At 39.2% G+C, this 19,645-nt stretch overlaps 3 protein-coding genes across 4 annotated transcripts; all 3 read left to right on the top strand.

Moving 5' to 3' along the window:
- Nucleotides 1-4,569: 4,569 nt before the first annotated feature.
- Nucleotides 4,570-7,321, top strand: LOC126384294 (uncharacterized). The gene is made up of 2 exons (XM_050035263.1): nt 4,570-7,145; nt 7,246-7,321. The coding sequence occupies exon 1, from the start codon at nt 4,704-4,706 to the stop codon at nt 7,137-7,139; it is 2,436 nt and encodes an 811-aa protein (XP_049891220.1). The 5' UTR covers nt 4,570-4,703; the 3' UTR covers nt 7,140-7,145; nt 7,246-7,321.
- Nucleotides 7,322-7,323: 2 nt separating this feature from the next.
- Nucleotides 7,324-10,146, top strand: LOC126384295 (transcription termination factor 1, mitochondrial). Of its 2 annotated transcripts, none has more exons than XM_050035264.1 (2): nt 7,324-7,409; nt 8,397-10,146. In XM_050035264.1, the coding sequence occupies exon 2, from the start codon at nt 8,446-8,448 to the stop codon at nt 9,604-9,606; it is 1,161 nt and encodes a 386-aa protein (XP_049891221.1). In that variant the 5' UTR covers nt 7,324-7,409; nt 8,397-8,445; the 3' UTR covers nt 9,607-10,146. The 2 variants fall into 2 exon arrangements, with proteins under 2 accessions (XP_049891221.1, XP_049891222.1); XM_050035265.1 differs by having other exon boundaries at nt 7,325-7,401.
- Nucleotides 10,147-10,408: 262 nt separating this feature from the next.
- On the top strand, nt 10,409-18,860 carry dus3l (dihydrouridine synthase 3-like (S. cerevisiae)). The gene is made up of 16 exons (XM_050035251.1): nt 10,409-10,692; nt 10,833-10,942; nt 12,813-13,083; nt 13,169-13,520; nt 13,602-13,678; nt 13,785-13,874; nt 14,059-14,100; nt 15,122-15,274; nt 15,418-15,534; nt 15,781-15,846; nt 16,076-16,186; nt 17,343-17,439; nt 17,660-17,735; nt 18,051-18,239; nt 18,354-18,482; nt 18,596-18,860. The coding sequence occupies exons 2-16, from the start codon at nt 10,866-10,868 to the stop codon at nt 18,666-18,668; spliced, it is 1,920 nt and encodes a 639-aa protein (XP_049891208.1). The 5' UTR covers nt 10,409-10,692; nt 10,833-10,865; the 3' UTR covers nt 18,669-18,860.
- Nucleotides 18,861-19,645: the final 785 nt, after the last annotated feature.

Genomic DNA, 19,645 nt, shown 5'->3' with positions numbered 1-19,645 from the left:
TTATGGTTATTATTGTGGTGTACTATTAGGTACCTAATTGTATTTGCTTGTTTATTTCTATTGACCTGTTCAGCACTTTGGTCAACCTTGGTTGTTTAAATGTGCTTTATAAATAAAGTTTGAGTTGAGTTGAGTTGAGTTGAGTTTTGCCAAAAATGTCCAAAATGACCTGCTTCACCTTGTATTTGACACATATAACTAGGCCTGTTACTGATGCATCAACATATAAGCTGCATATTAATTCAGTCAGGGAGAGGTTAATTTAACCACTTGATATAGCTACTGTTTACAACAAACCAATAGAGAACAGCATATGATTTTGTATGTAAAATCTCAACTTATAAAGTAACTGTAGCTGACAAATATGTAGTGGATAAATAAGTAATTCATAGCATAAAACAATATATCTCTCTGGAGTATAAAGTGGAGTCAAATAGAGGTAGGCCTACATGTACCTCAACATGTTATTCAAGTATAGATACCAACTTGAAGTAAATGTATGTATTTACTTTCGTCTCCCATGATCTCTGAGGTTTGCAGGAAAATCTGAATTTGTAGAGCCACTACAGACACAACAGAATCCTTAAATGCGTTAATGCACCTTATCTGGTGATAATCATTGATGATATAATAAACATATCTGATGATATGCACATTGTCATAAATTCCACTGTTTAAAATTCAGTCTGAATCCTGCTTAAAACGTCTGCTCAGTTTCTATGGTAACGCGAGGAAAGGTTGCCAGAGCTGTCCCAGTTGAGAGGTTTCTTTTTTAACACCAGATATTTTCATCTCAAAGCGGTGGGTTTTTTTTCCTAATAAAGACTTTGGCCACCAACTCACATTTTACAGCACAGCACTTGATTGGGCTATTCTAAGCACATCTTAGACAACAGTGACATACAGCCTACTCATTTGAAAAGGAAACATTTGAGCTTCCTTGGCTGAATGGGACAGCAGGTAACATGAGAGACTGGCATCAGTTTCGAGGACGGATGGAGGAGATAAAGGACACGATGTCCAGTATTTAACTTATGGACAGACTTCATGTGAAATCTATTTTAAGTCTAACAAATACATCAATATAATTTGTTATAGAACAGCATCTGTTCTGCAGACATGCAGCATACGCACTACAGAAGTGATAAAATATCCTGACTGTCTGAACTGTCCTTTCATTCATTCATTCTTCTGCATGAGTTGCAACTCAGAGGTCTGGATCAAGTGATGTCCAGGTCTGTGGACAGGATTTTCATAATGCTGAGCTTGTTTTCCTTTGTTTGATTCCTGTTTCCCCCCTGCAGGACTGTTTAACCACCCAAAAATATTTGGAAAATTAACAGATTGTTGAACTTATTTATTTCTTTATCTATATATTTACTATTATATTTGTTATTTTCTTTGTGTGATTAAATTGTCTGTCTATTTCAACGTTGCAAGGTTTATTATTCTGGTGGAGAGATACTGATGAAGCTAGTGCCCCTTTTCACCCCAAAACATAGGGGTAGGGGAACAGAGTATTGCAATATTTTATATGATCAATACGCAAATCCTAAGTATTGATTTTTTTAAAATATATTGATTATTATTATTGCAAATACAAATAAATCTTTTGGCTAGCTCAGTTGCTTTTCAGTCAACTAGATGCATTTTGCTGCAATAAAAATGACTGAAGTGTGAACTTTGAAAACTTAATTGTACTAGATTAAAAACGATTTTGACAAAGTTTTCCTTTTTTGACATAATTTGCAATTGAAGAAAGGTTATAATTCGCAATATATCGTTATCGCAACACTCAGTTTATTGTAAAACATCCATCATCATCATTAGGCCTCTGGTGATTCAAATCCCAACTAAAAACAGACAAATTTAAGATCTTGAGTCCAAACAAATATGCAGGTGTGTAATGAATGTATATTTTTGTCAAAATGTCAGTGCAAGTTTTGTCCAAAAGTTGAGCTTTAGTTCTGTTGGGAACTAAACAAAGGTTAATGTTAAAACATCCTTAAATTAATCTTGTAAACCATAGTCAAAATGATTCAGAATATATTAGATTTCATAGAAAACCTGCAGGCTTCACATAAGTTATCAGAATGTCAAAGTTTCTCCTGCCTGTTAGAAATATTTAAAACCTACCAGCAGCAGCAGGAGAGGACGCTCTGTGTCTTCGGCTGACGGGAGCTGAGCAGCTGATGGTCTGGCAGATTTTGAATTCCACCCATCGTCTTTTGGACATTCTTACCTATGTGGTCCCACCTGTTAACACTTGCTGTGTGTGCAACAGCGTCTACAGGAACCACAAACCGGCGTTTGAAAGTTTCTGCAGTTTCTAAATTATTGATTCACTGAAGGGGTACTGTGTCAGCAGTTACCCAAGCAACTTTACCAAGTAGACCACAACAAATGGATCAGGACAGAATTCCATTTAATATTAAAAACACAACAGCAGGCACAATCATGCATGAAGAAACACAGCAATTCACTTAACACTGCCAAGAGGTTCAGAGGGAAGGAAAAAATAGGCACACTGAAATTAAAATGGAATTAGCTGAGCAAAAATGAATGGGAAGATAACAATACAATACCCCTACTTTTTAAGAGAACATGGCTGATGTTAGGGAGAGCCACTCAGCCATTATTATTATTATTATTATTATTATTAGGAACATTTTACCAAAAATAATCCAGTCTAATCAGAATAAAGACACCATAGATGTAGTGAGTAAATAAAAGAAACACTGAACTGTATCAAATTGAATCAGCATCCATCTTAAATACTTTTCACAAAGAAAAGAGGTATAAACAGTCACACTAAAGACAATTACACCATAAACTAATGCAGAAAAGGCAGAAATTGGTACATAAATCTCACCAGAATGCAGGAGATTAAGTGTTTGATGCTCAAATTTTTCTGGCATTGGACCCCTGAATCCCTGGTTTCATGGGTCCCCCTATGAGTTGAAACTAAACCTATGCCCTTAGATACAGCCCTGCAGTATTCTATTTCTTTTGCATTGCATTGCTCAAGTGTCATGCCATTTTGACATGACATGCCAATAAAAACAAATTAACTAACAGTATCAGACTGCAATGTGGTTGGGTGTACATAATAAACTAGCAGCTGAGTGTAAGTTGTGGCCATGCAGGCACCAGTAGGCCGCTATAATGTGCAACATATATAACAAGTATGAACTGAGTGTGGGATGAAATTAAGCCTTACTTCTTGTGTCTTCCATTTGCCTCATAACTTTTCTTAGCACTGAAAGAAGGCTGGAATAGGAATAATCACAGGCCATGAGGGTTACTCGCTATCACATCAATATGCAAATACAGGGACAAGTGCTGGGTACAAGTGGAACTGTGTGTGTTGTAATGAATAATACACTGTGCCCTGTTAATGACTGAGAAAAAAATAAAATAAAAATGGAGACCATGTCATGGAGGAAACACTTTTGACTAAAACACCACGCTCACTCCAGTCTCACAGTGGCAGGATGAAAACTAATTTGCATAATGAAGATATCACTGTGCTGCGTTAAAATATTCATAAGTGGTGGGACTCATCAGTAAAGAGAGGCAATGGGTCAGTGGGCATTTCAGTGTTGAGCTGTGAGCCACCACACATGGCAAACACTCTCTTGTACCTCAGGGGTATACAAGAGCGTCAACTGTATGTCTGGTGCTCATTAAGTATTAATGCCTGTATCTTTCATTAAATATTCTACTCCACAACTTATTTTTATGATTATACTGAAAACACTGAGCTTGCCAGGAATCATAACATAGCTGTGAATGGAATGGAAAATCACACTGCTCTCTTTGCACGGCTTTGTAAGAGACTGAATACTTACTTAGCGTGTACAGTCTGTGCGTAATAGTAATACAAATACTCAGGGTCGTCTCCACTGAGAACACAGGGGCAATGTCTTTTACATTGTTCCTGTGAGTTTTAACGACCTTAGGAGGAGTTCACAAATGATGAATGGTGGATTTAGAAAGCTGACTCAAGTGTTTGAGATGAATTTTTTTTTCATTTTGGGCACTGTTTTGAGATCACATTGAACATTTATACCATAAATTGTGCAGATAGAAAGTACAGAAAATGTTTTTGAAAACTTAATTAAGTTAATAATATAAGGGACACAATAAAATCATCATAAAATATAAAATCCTGCTTATGGCCCTGCCACCATTACTGGGCTGTACTCCTCACAGTACTTGCTTAATGGAAATGATATTATTGTTACCAGTGTGAAAAGCCTTCTTTCGAATAATGTGTGATCATATCTTTAATTTATGGTTACTTTAAAATATGAGTGGATCCTTTGACAGGTAAAAGACACTACGTAATTTGCTTCCATCTAGTGGTTAAAACTGAGCAGAGAATTCATTTTAACTCCCAAACGCTAGATGGCACTATTTTCCCCTCATACAACAAATCTCGCGAGAGTTTCTGGAGTTGAACGTTTCCGCTTTGATTTGGGACAGAGGACTGTAAAACTCCAGCTTTGATTAATGAGGATGAATGGGTAACTTCAGACAAAGGAAAAGCAGAGCTACTTGGGAAAACATTTATTGCCACTCATAGTGGTGATCACCTTGATGATTTACACAGGAAAAAGAGAGAGCAGGTTCTTAGGGAACATAAAAACATCTGGGAGAAAAAAGAGAATTGTAGTTCAACGTTAGATTTGGAGTTCACAATGAAAGAACTTAAAACAGCCTTACAAGGCACAGGAAATACGGCTCCAGGACAGGATCAGATTTGTTATGCAATGCTCCGACAGCTTCCTGAAGTAACGTTACAGATAATATTGAATCTTTTTAATAAAATATGGAAAGAGGGACAGATACCCAGGAGCTGGAAGGAGGCAGTAATACTGCCATTCAGCAAACCGGGGAAAGATCCTGGAAACCCAAACAATTACAGACCTATTGCGTTAACATCTCACATTTGCAAATGGATGGAGAAAGTCATTGTAAATAGATTAGCGTTTTTTCTGGAGCAGAAAGGGCTGCTAAATAATAATCAGTGTGGTTTCAGAAAAGGGCGCTCAACAGTGGATGCCTTAGTAAGAGTGAGCAATGAAATTGAAAAGACTTTTAAAATGAAAGAGGTAATGGTTATTGTGTTTTTTGACATTGAGAAGGCTTATGACTCAATGTGGAGAGATGGTCTTCTTATAAAACTAAATCAAATGGGTATTGGTGGAAGAGTCTTTAATTGGATAATGAATTTCTTAACAGGCAGAAAAATCAAAGTTAAAGTAGGAACAGCATTATCTCAAGATTTAGAGGTAGAAGATGGTATTCCCCAGGGAAGTGCCATTAGTCCACTTTTGTTTAATATCATGATTAATGATATTTTTTCAAAACTAAATGGGAGTATTAATTCAGCCCTTTATGCGGATGATGGTACCATATGGATGAGAAGCAGAAATGTGACGCATGTTATCAGGAATATTGCAAGCGCTATACAGGAAGTGGAGAGGTGGTCATATGAGTGGGGGTTCAAACTTTCAGTCAGTAAATCCTGCTACATGATAATAACAAATAAACGGAAGGTTAATAATGTAAACTTAACACTGTATGGTCAACCACTGCAGAAAGTATCGGAGTTTAAATACCTTGGCCTTTGGTTGGACAATAAACACACATGGAAAACCCATATCCAACATTTAGAAACAAAATGTAAAAAAGTAATAAATCTTTTACGAGCTGTTGCTGGATGCTACTGGGGGGCAGACAAACAAGCTCTAATGGACATATATAAAGCACTGATGAGGTCAGCAATAGACTATGGCTGTATAATATATGGAGCAGCAGCAAAAACTACTCTACAAAAAATAGACAGATTACAATACAGGGCTTTAAGAATATGCACAGGACTCATGAAAACAACACCAATTAATGCAGTCCTAATAGAGGCAGGAGAAACACCATTGGAGATGAGGAGGGACAAATTCTCACTAACATACTGGGTTAAACTGAAAGGAAATGGTGATGAAAACCCCTCAACTAATACATTAAAACCGTGTTGGGAATACTCTACATTTCAGAGAAGAGGCTTTGGATGGGAGATAGGAGATAAGGTGAAACAGTTTGGCATGGAGAACTTGGAGTTTACAAAAGCTAATCCTACAAGTAATGTTCCTCCATGGCTGTACCCAGAAACAAAAGTTGACTTGAGCATTCTAGAAAAGAAAAGAGAATGGCGCTTGACAGAAACTGGAGTTAAAACAAATGTATATCTGAGACAAAAATATTATAGATACCTAAAAATATTCACAGATGGCTCTAAAAATGAACATGAGTGTGTGGGTATTGGTGTTTTCATTCCAGAATTCAATGTATATATCTCTAAGAGAATTTCAAATCAACTGTCAGTTTACACAGCAGAGGTGGTGGCTGTCATTGTATGCCTGCAGTGGGTGGAGGAGGTCAGACCAGATCGGGTGGTGGTGTGCACAGATTCAGCAGCAACTTTAGAAAGTATACAGTCAACTAAATCAGACAGAGAAGATTTACTAATAGAACTACAACATAGCCTATTAAGGCTTCACCGGGGTGGTGTGGATGTACAGTTCTGCTGGGTACCAGCACACGAGGGGGTGAAAGGGAATGAGACGGCTGACAAGTTAGCAAAAGCATCACTAAGAAAAGAAATTACAATACCTATTCAGCTAGGTAAAGGAGAAGGAAAAACAATAATCAAGAAAAAAGGAATGGAAAAATGGCAGGAAAAGTGGGATGAGGATCAGAAAGGAAGAGGATTTCATAAAATACAAAAGTCAGTAATAACTAAGATCTACAGAGAGAGGAACAGGAGGGAGGAAATCCTCATTTCACGTCTTAGAGTAGGACACACCGGACTGAATGACACCATGTGGTTACTGGGGAAAAGGATAGATGATTTGTGTGATATGTGCAGAGTAAAGGAAAATGTAGAACATGTGTTGCTTCAATGTATGAAGTATAAAATAAAAAGGAAAAGATTTGAAGAAAAAATTAAAGAGGCAGGTAGGGAGTGGGGCCTAAATGGAATTCTGGGAACAGAAGGAGAGGGAGAAGAGATAAGGAAGGGGAGGAGGGCGCTGCTTGTGTTCCTAAGGGACACAGGGCTGGCAGCTAAAATATAAAAATAGGTAAGTGACATGATGATGCACACTCTTGTACAGTAGNGGGAGGAGGGCGCTGCTTGTGTTCCTAAGGGACACAGGGCTGGCAGCTAAAATATAAAAATAGGTAAGTGACATGATGATGCACACTCTTGTACAGTAGGTGGCGGTATGCACCTAAAAGTTGTTTGCGACCCGCCATTAAAAAAGAGAAGAAGAAGAAGAAGGGCCAGAGGACTGTCTATCGTCTCAGTAGCATGCCGGTGGCCGAGAGAAACCAAATGTATGAAAGTATGTGTTTTATTTCATTTCTAGAAGAATACGAAGGGCTGTGGTATTGATAAATTGGTGTTTAATTTCACAGGATAAACGCTGTAACAGTTTGGTTTGCCGGTGTTGTATCGACATGTGTTCCCTTGTCGAATAATGTTTCTCTTCAGTTAATGTGTAGCGCCCCCCCGGTGGTTAGGGGTAGCGCTAAGGGTTTGGGTAAGGTTTAGGTAGAGGGAAACGCATATCGATGGGGAAACATACTTCGACACAACACCCGGCATTTTACCTTCAGTTAGCCTATATGGAAGCGAATACAGTTTCTCAACCGTTGAAAAGTAACGTTAACGATAAACTTATCTGAGACCTACGTCACCGATAGATTTCACGTAGATGTCAGTCGTGTTGTATGTAATTTTATTAATGGTAATATACATGTTAGCTTGTAAATAAAAGTATTACGTGTCCCTGCGTCAGGTGTAATGTCTCACACTTAACGTAAACTCAGAGATGATGGTTGGACAGACTAAATTCACATGGAAAAATTACACTTTATTATCTGAGTTATTATCACGAGTTATCCTGCAGATTTTAAATTTAACTTTACATACAAAATCTGATCAACAAATGAAATATGATGCGGTGTTGTTGGTAGGTAAAACTAGCCTTAATGGCCATAAACCAGTCACAACATTGAAATGCTGCAGACATGTTTGTGCATCAACACTGTGACAGGGGCCAATCTGCATTTTCAGTACTTAAATTTTTGATACTTTAAGCTCAATGTACTGATGATACTTGCTGTGTGAGAGTGTGAGTACTAATTACACCACAGCAACATTAGATTATAGCTAGTGTAAATCAAAGATAGACCTCACTATTATCTGTCAGTTAGCTATTTAAAACATTATGCAGGTGAGCACTGCTATGACCAGTAGCTATGACTTGAGTTTTGCCTCTTTGACTACATCAATATTCAGCTGAATGTGTTTATTTTCCTCCTTTTAGGTCTACTTAAACTGGCAGTGATGTTACAACGTAACCCTCCTCATTGAAGATGGCAGCAGTGCCTGGAGTGTGGGCTCTCCTCAGCCTCCATCGATCAGTGATATTGCAGTGCCGCTTTCGGCTCCTTCCAGTACAGTTGGCATCAGTCTCTCTTCCCAGGAGTCTTTGCAGCACTACTACAAGTACAGATGAACCAGAGCCACCTGAGAACTCTGAGAATAAATCTCTCCTTCAGAACCTGAATCTCCTGGGAGTTGATGTGAAGAAGGCACATCAGCGTCAGCCTGGAGTGTTCCGTAAAGTCATCACTAATGAGCAAGGTCTCGCTCAGTTTCTGAAAAGCAAAGGGGCCAGTGGCAAAGTAATCGCTGACATCATATCCCGTTATCCCCGTGCTATCACCCGCTCAATTAATCACTTGGAACAGCGCTGGAAGCTGTGGAAAAACATCTTCAAGACTGATGAAGAAATCGTGAGCATCCTAAATCGTTCACCCGAGTCTTTCTTCCGGTCCAGTGATAATGAGAACTTGGAGAAAAACATAGTTTATCTGACCTCACTGGGATTAAACACCAAAGACCTCCATCGGCTGCTGACCACAGCACCACGGACATTCTCCAACAGTTTAGAGCTCAACAAGCAGATGGTGGAGCTTCTGGAAGACATCTGTGCTGAACTTGGTGGGGAGAATCCAGAGCAGTTTGCTAAAGCTGTAATATCCAGAAACCTTTACATTCTTATCCGAAGCACTAAAAGAGTCAAGACAAACATTGATGTCCTGAGAGATTCTCTTAATCTGAGTGATTCAGAACTGCTTGCTCTTCTTCAAGGCCCTGGGGCAGAAATACTGGACCTTTCCTCTGAGTACCTGAAGAAGAATTTTAACACTCTCCAGCAGAGGATGGTTTCACTTGGCTGTCGCAAAGCTGATATAAAAAACCTGATTATCAACTATCCGATGGTTCTGTTCATTGGGCCAGACACACTGAGCTCTAAACTGGACTGTCTCCTGAAAGGAGGAATAACAATGAAGCAGATAGTGGAAAAGCCAAAGGTTTTAGATTACAGTACACAGAACATTTTAGGGCGACTAGTGGAGCTGAAGAGAGTTGGATATGACTTCCAGAAGAGCGGCATCAACATCCTGGACACTAGCCGAAAGCGGTTTGTTGCAAAGATTGAAAAACTTATTGCCTCACCTGATGTATGAATGCGGCTGTCTGTATTATGATGTTACATAATGTTGGGTGCTGCTTTTCTCGAACCTGGCTTCATGGTTATCATGTTTTGTTCATGTAGTAACTAGAATATGATTTCTGACTTCTTGGATGTCAATATGTCTGGTGGGGCTACAACAAACAGTTATTTCAACAATCACAATTTCCTGTTCCCCAGGGTCCATCTTCAAATGACTTGTTTTGTCCAACCAATAATCCAAAAACAAAATGTTATGAAACTTACTATCTCATAAGTCAACAAAAGCAGCAAATTCTAACAAATGAGAAGCTGGACTAGGGGAAATTTTGGCATTTTTGCTTGAGCAATGATTCATTTATCAACGCTGTTGCTGCTAAAGTTTGACTAATCAATTAATTAGTAATTACCTCAGCTCTAATATCTCGTACTTGAACTTGTGTTAATGACAATAAATTTGCAGAGACTATTTTTCCCTGCTTAAAGTTGTGTAAGTTAAATCTTGGAGAGCTGCTCTTGGAATTTTGGTGGAGATGCAATCTTGAAATAAAAGCGTTACATCTGATTATGTGTTTCAATCCTCATTCCAGTTGTTTTTATGTACTCATAAATATGTGGTAACTGATATGAGGTAATTCTTGGTGCAATTTTAAACCTGAAACATGTCATGCATCCTCAGTTTATAGGGCTAATGTGATTATTTTCCATCCCTGGGCTACAGCGCCCCATTAAATTGAAATAATAGTGTAAATATGAGTAACGGGGGAGACGTACTGTAATATGCGGAACCAATGTTCGCCTACCATTACACCACGGACATCACCAAACTGACGCACAACCGTCTCCTCATGCTTTTGGACTGTTGCTGTGCATTTCAGGGTATGAGAGTATAATACAAGTTAGCCGCAGCGTCATTCGTTTAGCATTTAATTTCATGTTTTAATAGTTATGAATTAGCGTTAAATACGTGAAGTAGGTGGTGGCTAGTTGCGTCAACCTTTACGTTAGCTGTTAGCTTGTTAGCAGGGTTAGGTAGCCTACAGTCACTTGAAGCAAAGCATGCCACAGTAGCTGCTTATTTTGGCAACCATAGAGGAAACGGGTAAGTAACTCGGCTAATTTGATTCAGTCAAATAATTCAGGCAACCTTTATGGAAGAAAAATGGAGTGGCGTTAGCTCCCGTGTTAAGCATTTCTTTAGTTAGATTAAAAACGACCAGCTGATGTATCGACATGTTTCAGGAATAAGCACTGGAGAAAGTCTGTGAAGGTGTGATGGAAAAAGCGGCGGAGGAAACCGTTGAAAAGAAGACTGATGTAGCTGTGAAGGGTGAAGCTGCCCTCAAACCACAGTAAGTAACCAAGCGTCTGTGGAATAAACGAGAAAAAATGTTGGAAAGCACTGCAAACATTCTCAGGTGTTGGCCACAGTGTTTGTTTGTTTGATGGAAGAATCTAGATTCAGACATGATGTGCCAGTAAACATAAAGCTACCAAAACGCTGAGCATCATGTCATGTCTGAGGAGGTCAAAAGTCCAACAACAGTCCTAGTATAAAGAACAACTTTGGAAGACCTTTTCTTTTCTCCCTGCATCTTGGAAGCAGTTGAAGTTGTGCCATAGATCAATACTCTGCATCATATCTCACCTGGCAACTCCCTCTTCACCATGACAGTTCACTATAACTCTTCATTAGTGGCCTTTCAGTTTGGGCAGCAACTGGCTCCCAACCTGTAGCAGAGTAGGGTGGACCCATGCTTGAGGGTGCTGCCTCCCACATAATCATTTAACACTGCATTTCTTTTGTCTGATGGAGCTAACAGAACTACACTGCCAGCAAAAGACGTAGCAGCTATAGTGAATGCACTTGACTTCATGCACAGAATAGTGACTAAGATTTTGCTCCAGTTTTACAAGGACTGGCTGGTCTGCATCAGTAGCCTCTCTTGAAATTGTACCATTAAAGGTCCAGTGTGTAAGATTTAGGGGGATTTAGTGGCATCTAGTGGTGAGGATTGTAGATTGCAACCAGCTGAAACTTCTGTCAGTTACAACTCCTTCAGCGTTCATTGTTTAGGAGGTTATACCAGGAGCAGAATTACCCGCAGAATTATTTTTCTCTCTAAAACAAATGGACCAGGGGTCGCTAGCTCAGCGCCTGCTAATGCATGTGCATCTCTTTTGTCTTATAACTTAAGCTCTAGACAGTCAGGAGGTTTTTACTGGGAACCGAATTATGTGCAGAGGTCTCTTACCGGTGATTTTAAATACGTAAACACACAGACTAAAGCAGTTTCACTGAATGTTTTTTGGCACTGCTCATGGCAGAGGGGCTGTTGATTGAGGTAGCTACCCTGAAAACTTGAATGTCTCTATCTAGAGTCAGTCTTTGGTTTGTCCATTCTGGGCTACTGTAGAAACATGGCAATGCAATATTGTGATCTCTGTGGATGAGGACTTGCTCTGTATGTAGATATAAATGGCTCATTCAAGGGTAAAAAACCCCGCAATGATTTCTAGTTTCAGATGATTATAGACAAAAGAAAACATACTTATTATTTTATATTCCATTCCTGACAACATATCCCCATAACTCCTACACACTGGACCTTTAAATCAGTATTCATGTGGTCAGGTCCCCCCAAAGAAATGGCTAGGCCCATGTAAAGGTCCAGTGATTGGGTGATCCCCTAATCTGCTTCACTTACGTCAACGCATGCACATGCTCTCTCTCTGCTACTTTGGATCTTTAAATTTCTCAGGTCATGTGGTGGATAGAGACGGGTTTTCATTATGAAACAGGCTACACTTGACTAAAGCAACAATAACACAGTGTTTATTTTTGTTTAACATTTAGGCCTCCATGGGCCTCCCTAAGTGGCTGTGCCCCAGAGAGCTTTCCTCTTTCTCCCCCCTTATGGGCAGTCCTGCATGTGGACGTAGAGCAGCAAGCAAATGTGTGTAAAGCCAATTAATGCCTGAGGTCTTAACTCACCAGTCTCACATCTTATTAGTACAGCAGTTAAAATAGTAACAGCTTTGCAGAAGTAAGTTGTTGTGTCAAATTACATATAAATTACACATAAATTGTAACAGATGATCTTGTAAGGCACTGCTATAGCACCATTTCACACAGTGATCATCACATACTGTATGTACTTAAGTGTTGTGTTGAATGCCAGGTTGTTACATCTTCTACATTACTACTTCTTATATTTACAGATTTCTAACCACCAAAGAAAAATTTCACGAGTTTGTAGACTCCGAGTGGCAGAGCTCAAAAAAAGACAAGGCCAGTGAAAATCAAAAGGATGAGGAGACAAATGAGACGCCTGTTGAGGAACCTGAGGCCAAAAAGCTCAAACTAGACCCTGAGGAGAGGAATAAGGGCGGCAGACCAGACGGTAAACGTGTTCGGGGACAGAATAAGTCCAGGCCACACACAAAGCCTACTGCGTATGATGAGAAACGACTGTGTCTCTCAGTCATTCAGGTATGAACATTTAACCAGCCATTCACTAATATCTCATACAGTACTTATCTGATACTTATTGTCGTGTCTTTTTCTATCCATGCAGGACAACAGGGAGTGCCCCTTTGGAGACAAATGCCACTTTCATCATGACATAGCCGAGTACTTTGCAACCAAGCCCGCTGACATCGGGGAAAGCTGCTACCTCTACGACACATTTGGAAAATGTGCTTATGGTCTCTCCTGCCGCTTCGCCAAGGCGCACACTACAGCTGACTTCAAAACTATGGAGAACGCAGATCTCATTAAGGCCAACGAGGGTAGGATCGCAGTGAAGAACAGCCTGAGCAAAGACCTCCAGAATCGCCTGAGGAAGCGTTCAGTGGCCTTCAAGAAGTCAGCAGAGTACCTCAAAACACTTTCAAACAACAAAGACAAAAGAGAACATCAAGGGAATGGTAAGACAAGTAACAAATACGAGTTGAAGAGGTGGGGATTTGAATTTGGTATTATAATTTCAGTCTTTTTAAAACTCACAGGTGATACTCGTGCAGCTGAAGTATCTGCAGATCCAACAGGAGGGGAGCAGTGTGTGTCTACTGAAGCTGAAACACAGGTATAAACATCTACTCAGACCACTTCCTCTTACAACGGTGTACACATGTTGAGGTGCTTGGTATTTTACAGATCTTTTTACATGTTTGCTTTTCGATAAACTGCAGGCCAGCCCAGATAAACAGCCTTTAGTGAAGACTGTTGGCCCACTGACGGATGTAGATGTCATCAAGTTGCGCCCGTGTGAAAAGAAACAGGTAAATCTCAGCCAACCGTTTTTCCTCCAAAACCATATTCTCTTAAAGGAGTTTGTTGACTTATTTTAAACACACAAGGAATATGATGTGATCCATTTTCAGGTTAAATAAATATTACATGAGAGTGTTTGAACAAATTAAATCTCTATTGCTAACGACATACAATTTTGTCTCTGTGTTCAAGGTGGACTTTCAAGACAAGCTCTACCTCGCTCCTCTAACAACTGTAAGTACAACCAGACTGAATTATGTTCTAAGGTTAATATAGAAATTAAATTAAATCAGAAGCTGGCCCATAAAATAAGGTTTGGCCAAACTTAAAGGGGACCTGTTGTGCTTACTTTATATGGTCTTTTGCTCCAAGCGCGCTACTGCAAGTGTTTACATTTATCGGCTCCGATTACATTATTTTTACAAAATCGGAATCGATAATATAAGATTGGAAGAATCAAAACAACAAAAATGGCCAGGTTTGTCATCTATGTTGTTCATTGTTGCCTCCACTTTCCAATGTATAAAGATATAGGCCTATTTTGTTTGTTGAAGACAAGAAGAAGATATTGAATTTGTTTACATTTTGTGCTGCTGAACCACGGATAAGCTTTTTGGATACAATTTAAATAAAAAACAAACCTTATGGGACAACTTGGATGCATTCTTTTTTTTTTTCTTTCTTAATGCTTTGCAAAGTATCGGATCGGACCGGTTTCAAAATAAAGGACTCTGTATCTGATCGAATGCAAAAAAAAAATGTGATCGGGACATCCCTATTTACATTACATACACTGCTACATGTAGCTACATGCTAACATCAGGGAAACACGTAATTTTGGTTGCCAGTGTTGTTAATTTCTCCCCGATTTCAGATCATATTCTTGCTGGAACATGTCCGGTCTTGTTCAGAAGCTTTTATTGGCGATTTTTCACTGTAGAAAGTGTCGCCATACTCTGTCATAGTCATTCCCCCAGCTGCAGTGATGGTGCAGAGAAGCCAAGAGTGCAGATACGGAAGACTGAAAAATGTTGACCACTCAGAGCAGACTTTGGCTTTTTTTGGAAAGGGAGCTTAAAAAGACAGGCAGTAAATGGAGCGTTTCAGACAGAGGCTGAATACAGGTGTTCAAGTACAGACAGATGGAGAAAAATAAAGTGTATTTTGACCATAAAAGCATGTAAACATGTTCTAGTAGAAACCCCAAATACAAGTATGAAGCCCCCTTTTAATGATTCTTTCCCTTTCTTTATAGTGCGGAAATCTGCCTTTCCGTCGTGTGTGCAAGCGCTTCGGAGCAGACATCACCTGTGGGGAGATGGCCATGTGCACAAACCTGCTGCAGGGCCAGCAGTCAGAGTGGGCCCTCCTGAAACGGCACGAAAGTGAAGATGTGTTTGGTGTCCAGGTGATGTCATCTTAGATTATTGAGATTCTTCTGAACCCATCAGAGAAGTTGAATTACTCTGTTCATGTTGTTATAAACATGGCTTGGGGCTCTGTGTGGGAGTGAAGATGACCTCAGTTCTGAAATCTAGCTTGTGTTTCCAGGTGGAGGGCTGCTTTCCCGATACCATGACGAGGTGTGCAGAGCTCATCAACAACAACACGGATGTTGACTTTGTGGACATCAACTCTGGATGCCCCATTGACCTTGTCTACAAGAAGGTAAACCCTCTATCAAAAAAGTAGTGCCATCCAGATTAAATAAAAGTTCCACTGTGGTTTTCACTCATTTGTTTTCCACCCCTGTAGTGTCAACTGTATTATTTTTATACATACTGCTTTTTTAAAATCAGTTTTACCAAACCTGTCTGTGCCCCTGTGTATAAAGCAGACACTGGTATTTGGCTGGAACTATTAAACAATATGACACTCAGTGACTGATGGTCTTTGTTGGCTTTCCCTTGTCAGGGCGGAGGCTGCGGCTTGATGACACGTACCAGAAAGTTTGAACAGATAATCAAGGGAATGAATTATGTAAGTTTTTTTTTTTGTTGTTTTTTTTGGTTTTTTTTAAAATAAAATTAAAAAATCTGCATGGGGTGTCTTGGTGAATTCTGGCATTGAGGAGAAAATGCTGCCACGTGTCATCATTAAATTTTTACGTAGCAGTTAAACTGAATTGGTTTTTAATTGTCAAATCCGGATTTTTTTCCCACCCAAAGTTAAAGGATGAATTAGAAAACAGTCTATTTTCTTCCTGAAGGTCCTTGATGTCCCATTAACAGTCAAGATCCGCACTGGTGTTCAGGAGAAGAGCAACATAGCGCACAAACTCATCCCAGAGATGAAGAACTGGGGTGTCTCTCTGATCACAGTAAGTCTTGCAAAAGCATCAGAGATACATGTGAACACTTGCTGCAAATGTTAAGGAGGCTGTGAGCAGCATGAAAAGGTGTGTTAAAAATCAGATTAAAATAATAATAGTAACAATAACTTGAATTTATATAGCACCATTCAAGGTGCCCAAAGCCTGTTTACAGAGTAACTATGATAAACTATGCAGGATTGTTCTAAAAAATAGAACAAACAATATACCCATAATCTGATCTGCCCTCTGCCTGTATTTCTTGCCTTCTTTTTATTTTTTGTGTTTGAAACGTTTATCAGCGTGTACCCCCACAGTGCTCAGGTGAGGTCGGGGCTTTGTGAAAAGGTAGCCAGACCATGCAAGAGACACAGCACTGAAAAATTTCAACTTCATTTAAACTTCATAAAACAAGAACAACGAAGCAAAGTTTGCGAATCCCATACAGGATGCCGTAAATGACACATGGTAGAGAGCAGAACACTAATCAGAGAAGCAACAGTAAGGTCAGTAAACAGTGTACTCGTGTATAGAAACTATCTGTAAGCAGTTCAAAAACAGTCTAAAAAATTACGCATAAATATAAACCAATCTAATGTGTCAGAAACTGTCTTTGCTGCAGTGATGAAGAAATACATAAACACGTAGCTCCCGACAAATGAGAAATCACGTAGTAGACTGTCACTTCTATGTTCAGTTTCACTGGCAAGTGTGTTTGCAAACAGTAACCAACAATCCATACCTTTTAAAACAGTTGCAGCATAAATCTATAAATATATTGAAACTATGGAAATCAGCTGGAGTCTCATATTAAGTGGAGTCTTGTAAGACCATGTGGGCTGGACACCTTTTGATACCTTTCATTCATGTAGCTATAAACCCCCATATCTGTTGGCACACTCCTGTTTTATTTAGTAAATGCACTCAACAAATTAGAGTAAAAGCAGAGAAAATGTGGTGTGAGAACACTTCTTAATTGATCTGAGGTGATGTGTTGCATTTGTTTGACTTTAATGTGTCCTTATCATACTGACATTCTGTAAGTTGTTTTTCCAAGCCCCTTGTGATTATGTCATGTGTAATATTTTCGTGGTTTTCTATTATTTTTATACGAGTCAGATTTTAAGTGTGATTACATACCACTGATGCTGCTGTTTTCTTACAGTTGCATGGCCGATCCAGGGAGCAGCGCTACACTAAGTTAGCTGACTGGGATTACATCACCACCTGCTCCAAGCTGGCCAGTCCCGTCCCACTTTTTGGTATGTTGATTTGTAAAGATTGCAGTTGCACACAGGTGAGATAAGAACATGTAGGGTTAGTAAAGAGGGAAATACTGGAAAAACAACCTCCTCTTTGGTGAAAAATAACTCTATATACAATTTAGCGAAATCAAGGTTGTAAAATGATGCACGTGCTACAGAAGAGGCATTAATTGTTGGTGATGAGACAAACTGTGTTGACCTGTGTTTATTGTTTCAGGTAATGGAGACATTTTGTCTTATGAAGATGCCATGAGGGCGAAAGAGACCGGAGTTTCTGGTATTATGATTGCAAGGTTGGTGCTACTTATATGATCACACACACAGTATAGACTAAATAATGTATACGCCGAATTGTCAAACTGTAGCCCTAAAGACATCAAGACGACGAAGTTATCAAAGAATAGTTCAGGTGTTTTGAAGTGGGCTTGTTTGAGGCACTTGTCCACATTCAGTGTATTACCTACTGTAATGAGTAAAGTCATTGTGCTTTCTTACCTTCACAGTCACTATGAGGATAGTAAATCCACACAGAATCCTGACCAGAGGAAACATTACAGAGCCCAGTTATCTTTGTGGTGAACTTGAACTTGAGTTTGCATGTTCCTCAGGGGTGCCCTCATAAAGCCCTGGATCTTCACTGAAATAAAGGAGAGCAGACACTGGGACATCTCGTCCAGCGAGCGACTGGACATCCTCAGGGATTTCACTAACTTTGGTCTGGAGCACTGGGGCTCCGACACCCGAGGTGTGGAGAAGACCCGCACCTTCATGCTGGAGTGGCTCTCCTTCATGTGCAGGTGGGCAACAGCATGCTCCTAAGTGTGTTGCATTTCTTCTACTATCAGGCAGTATTCATAACTTGCTATTTGATCCTGAATATCCACTCAGTATGTGCCATCTCTGTCTCTCAGATACATTCCAGTGGGCCTGTTGGAGCGAGTGCCACAGAAGATCAACGAGAGACCTCCGTACTACATGGGCAGGAACTATCTGGAGTCACTGATGGCCAGCCAACATGTTGGGGACTGGGTCAGGATTAGGTAAAGACATTTATAAAACATTAAGAAGCTCCATTCAAAATCAAGCTACACTGCTGTTAACTTTTAAATTGATGTATTTACCGATTATAATTTCTTACTTCTCCTGTTTCCAGTGAAATGCTGCTTGGACCTGTACCAAAGAATTTCAACTTCTTGCCCAAACATAAAGCCAATGCCTACAAGTGATTTTCTCTTTGTCTGAACATCCAGGTCTTCTGATTTGTTGGTTTTGTTTTTTATTGGCTCGAGAGAATACGACTTAAAGAAAGAGAATTTTTTGTTTTAAATAATGAAGACTATTAAATAGTCTGTTTATTTGACCTGTGGGGTGTTTGTGTACTTTAAATATATGCAATAAAGTCTTTTTACCACACTGAGTTATCTGTCACTGGGGAATATTGTTATAACTAACACAAAAATTCAGTAGCACTCTGAGAAATGCAGATATATGTTGTGTATGTCTGGATATAAAATTGAGCTACAGAGTTGGTGGCAATAATTTAACATGTTAATGAGATCTGATATACAGTGCACTGACATACTAGAATATTAGGTACATCTGTAAAATGTAATATTAAACAACAAAAGCAGTGCTCCCAAGCTATAAAACATGTATAATGTTTTTTACACTGGGTCACTGAAGTGCTAATTTGACTTTTGGAGATTGAGAGTTGGTGGTGGTATGTTGTGATTACTGTATTTTAATATTTTTGGCCAAGTTGATGGAAAAAACTGCAGTAAATAAAGTTTTTTATTTATTAAAATCCAGGTAAATGTCAGAATTTTTCTGTTACAAGTGTTCAAAAAAGTGTCCTTAAATGTATTTGCACATACCAGGGGTGGGGTGGAATGTAACTTAAGTAAATTTAGTCTTGTTTGACTTCTGCTTTACTACATATCAGAGAAATATACTTTTTACCTAGCTACATTTATTTGACAATTCATTACACATTAAGATTTTAGGTTAACAATACAAAATATTATCAACAAATAAATTTTAAGTTATTATCATGGATAAAAATAAGACTTTAGTCCTTTTACTTTTTGTCCTTCAAATATAATGCAGGACTTAAACTAGTATTAGGGCCTCTCTATTTGCAAGGGCCTGTCTTTTACACCTAATTAACAGTTTTCACTCAGGCAGGTGAGACTTTAACAAGTAG

The sequence above is a fragment of the Epinephelus moara genome, chromosome 22, assembly GCF_006386435.1.
Source record: "Epinephelus moara isolate mb chromosome 22, YSFRI_EMoa_1.0, whole genome shotgun sequence".
Lineage (NCBI taxonomy): Eukaryota > Metazoa > Chordata > Actinopteri > Perciformes > Serranidae > Epinephelus > Epinephelus moara.
Note: the sequence above shows the minus strand (reverse complement) of the source record. Positions and strands in the feature narration are given on the sequence as shown.

What these genes read in the sequence shown, in the direction of transcription:
- LOC126384294 (XM_050035263.1), top strand. Translation starts at nt 4,704, where the DNA reads ATGAAAGAACTTAAAACAGCCTTACAAGGCACAGGAAATACGGCTCCA.
- LOC126384295 (XM_050035264.1), top strand. Translation starts at nt 8,446, where the DNA reads ATGGCAGCAGTGCCTGGAGTGTGGGCTCTCCTCAGCCTCCATCGATCA.
- dus3l (XM_050035251.1), top strand. Translation starts at nt 10,866, where the DNA reads ATGGAAAAAGCGGCGGAGGAAACCGTTGAAAAGAAGACTGATGTAGCT. An exon ending in TGTGTCTCTCAGTCATTCAG is followed by an intron (nt 13,084 to 13,168) that starts GTATGAACATTT and finishes CTATCCATGCAG; the next exon opens with GACAACAGGGAGTGCCCCTT. An exon ending in TAATCAAGGGAATGAATTAT is followed by an intron (nt 15,847 to 16,075) that starts GTAAGTTTTTTT and finishes TTCTTCCTGAAG; the next exon opens with GTCCTTGATGTCCCATTAAC.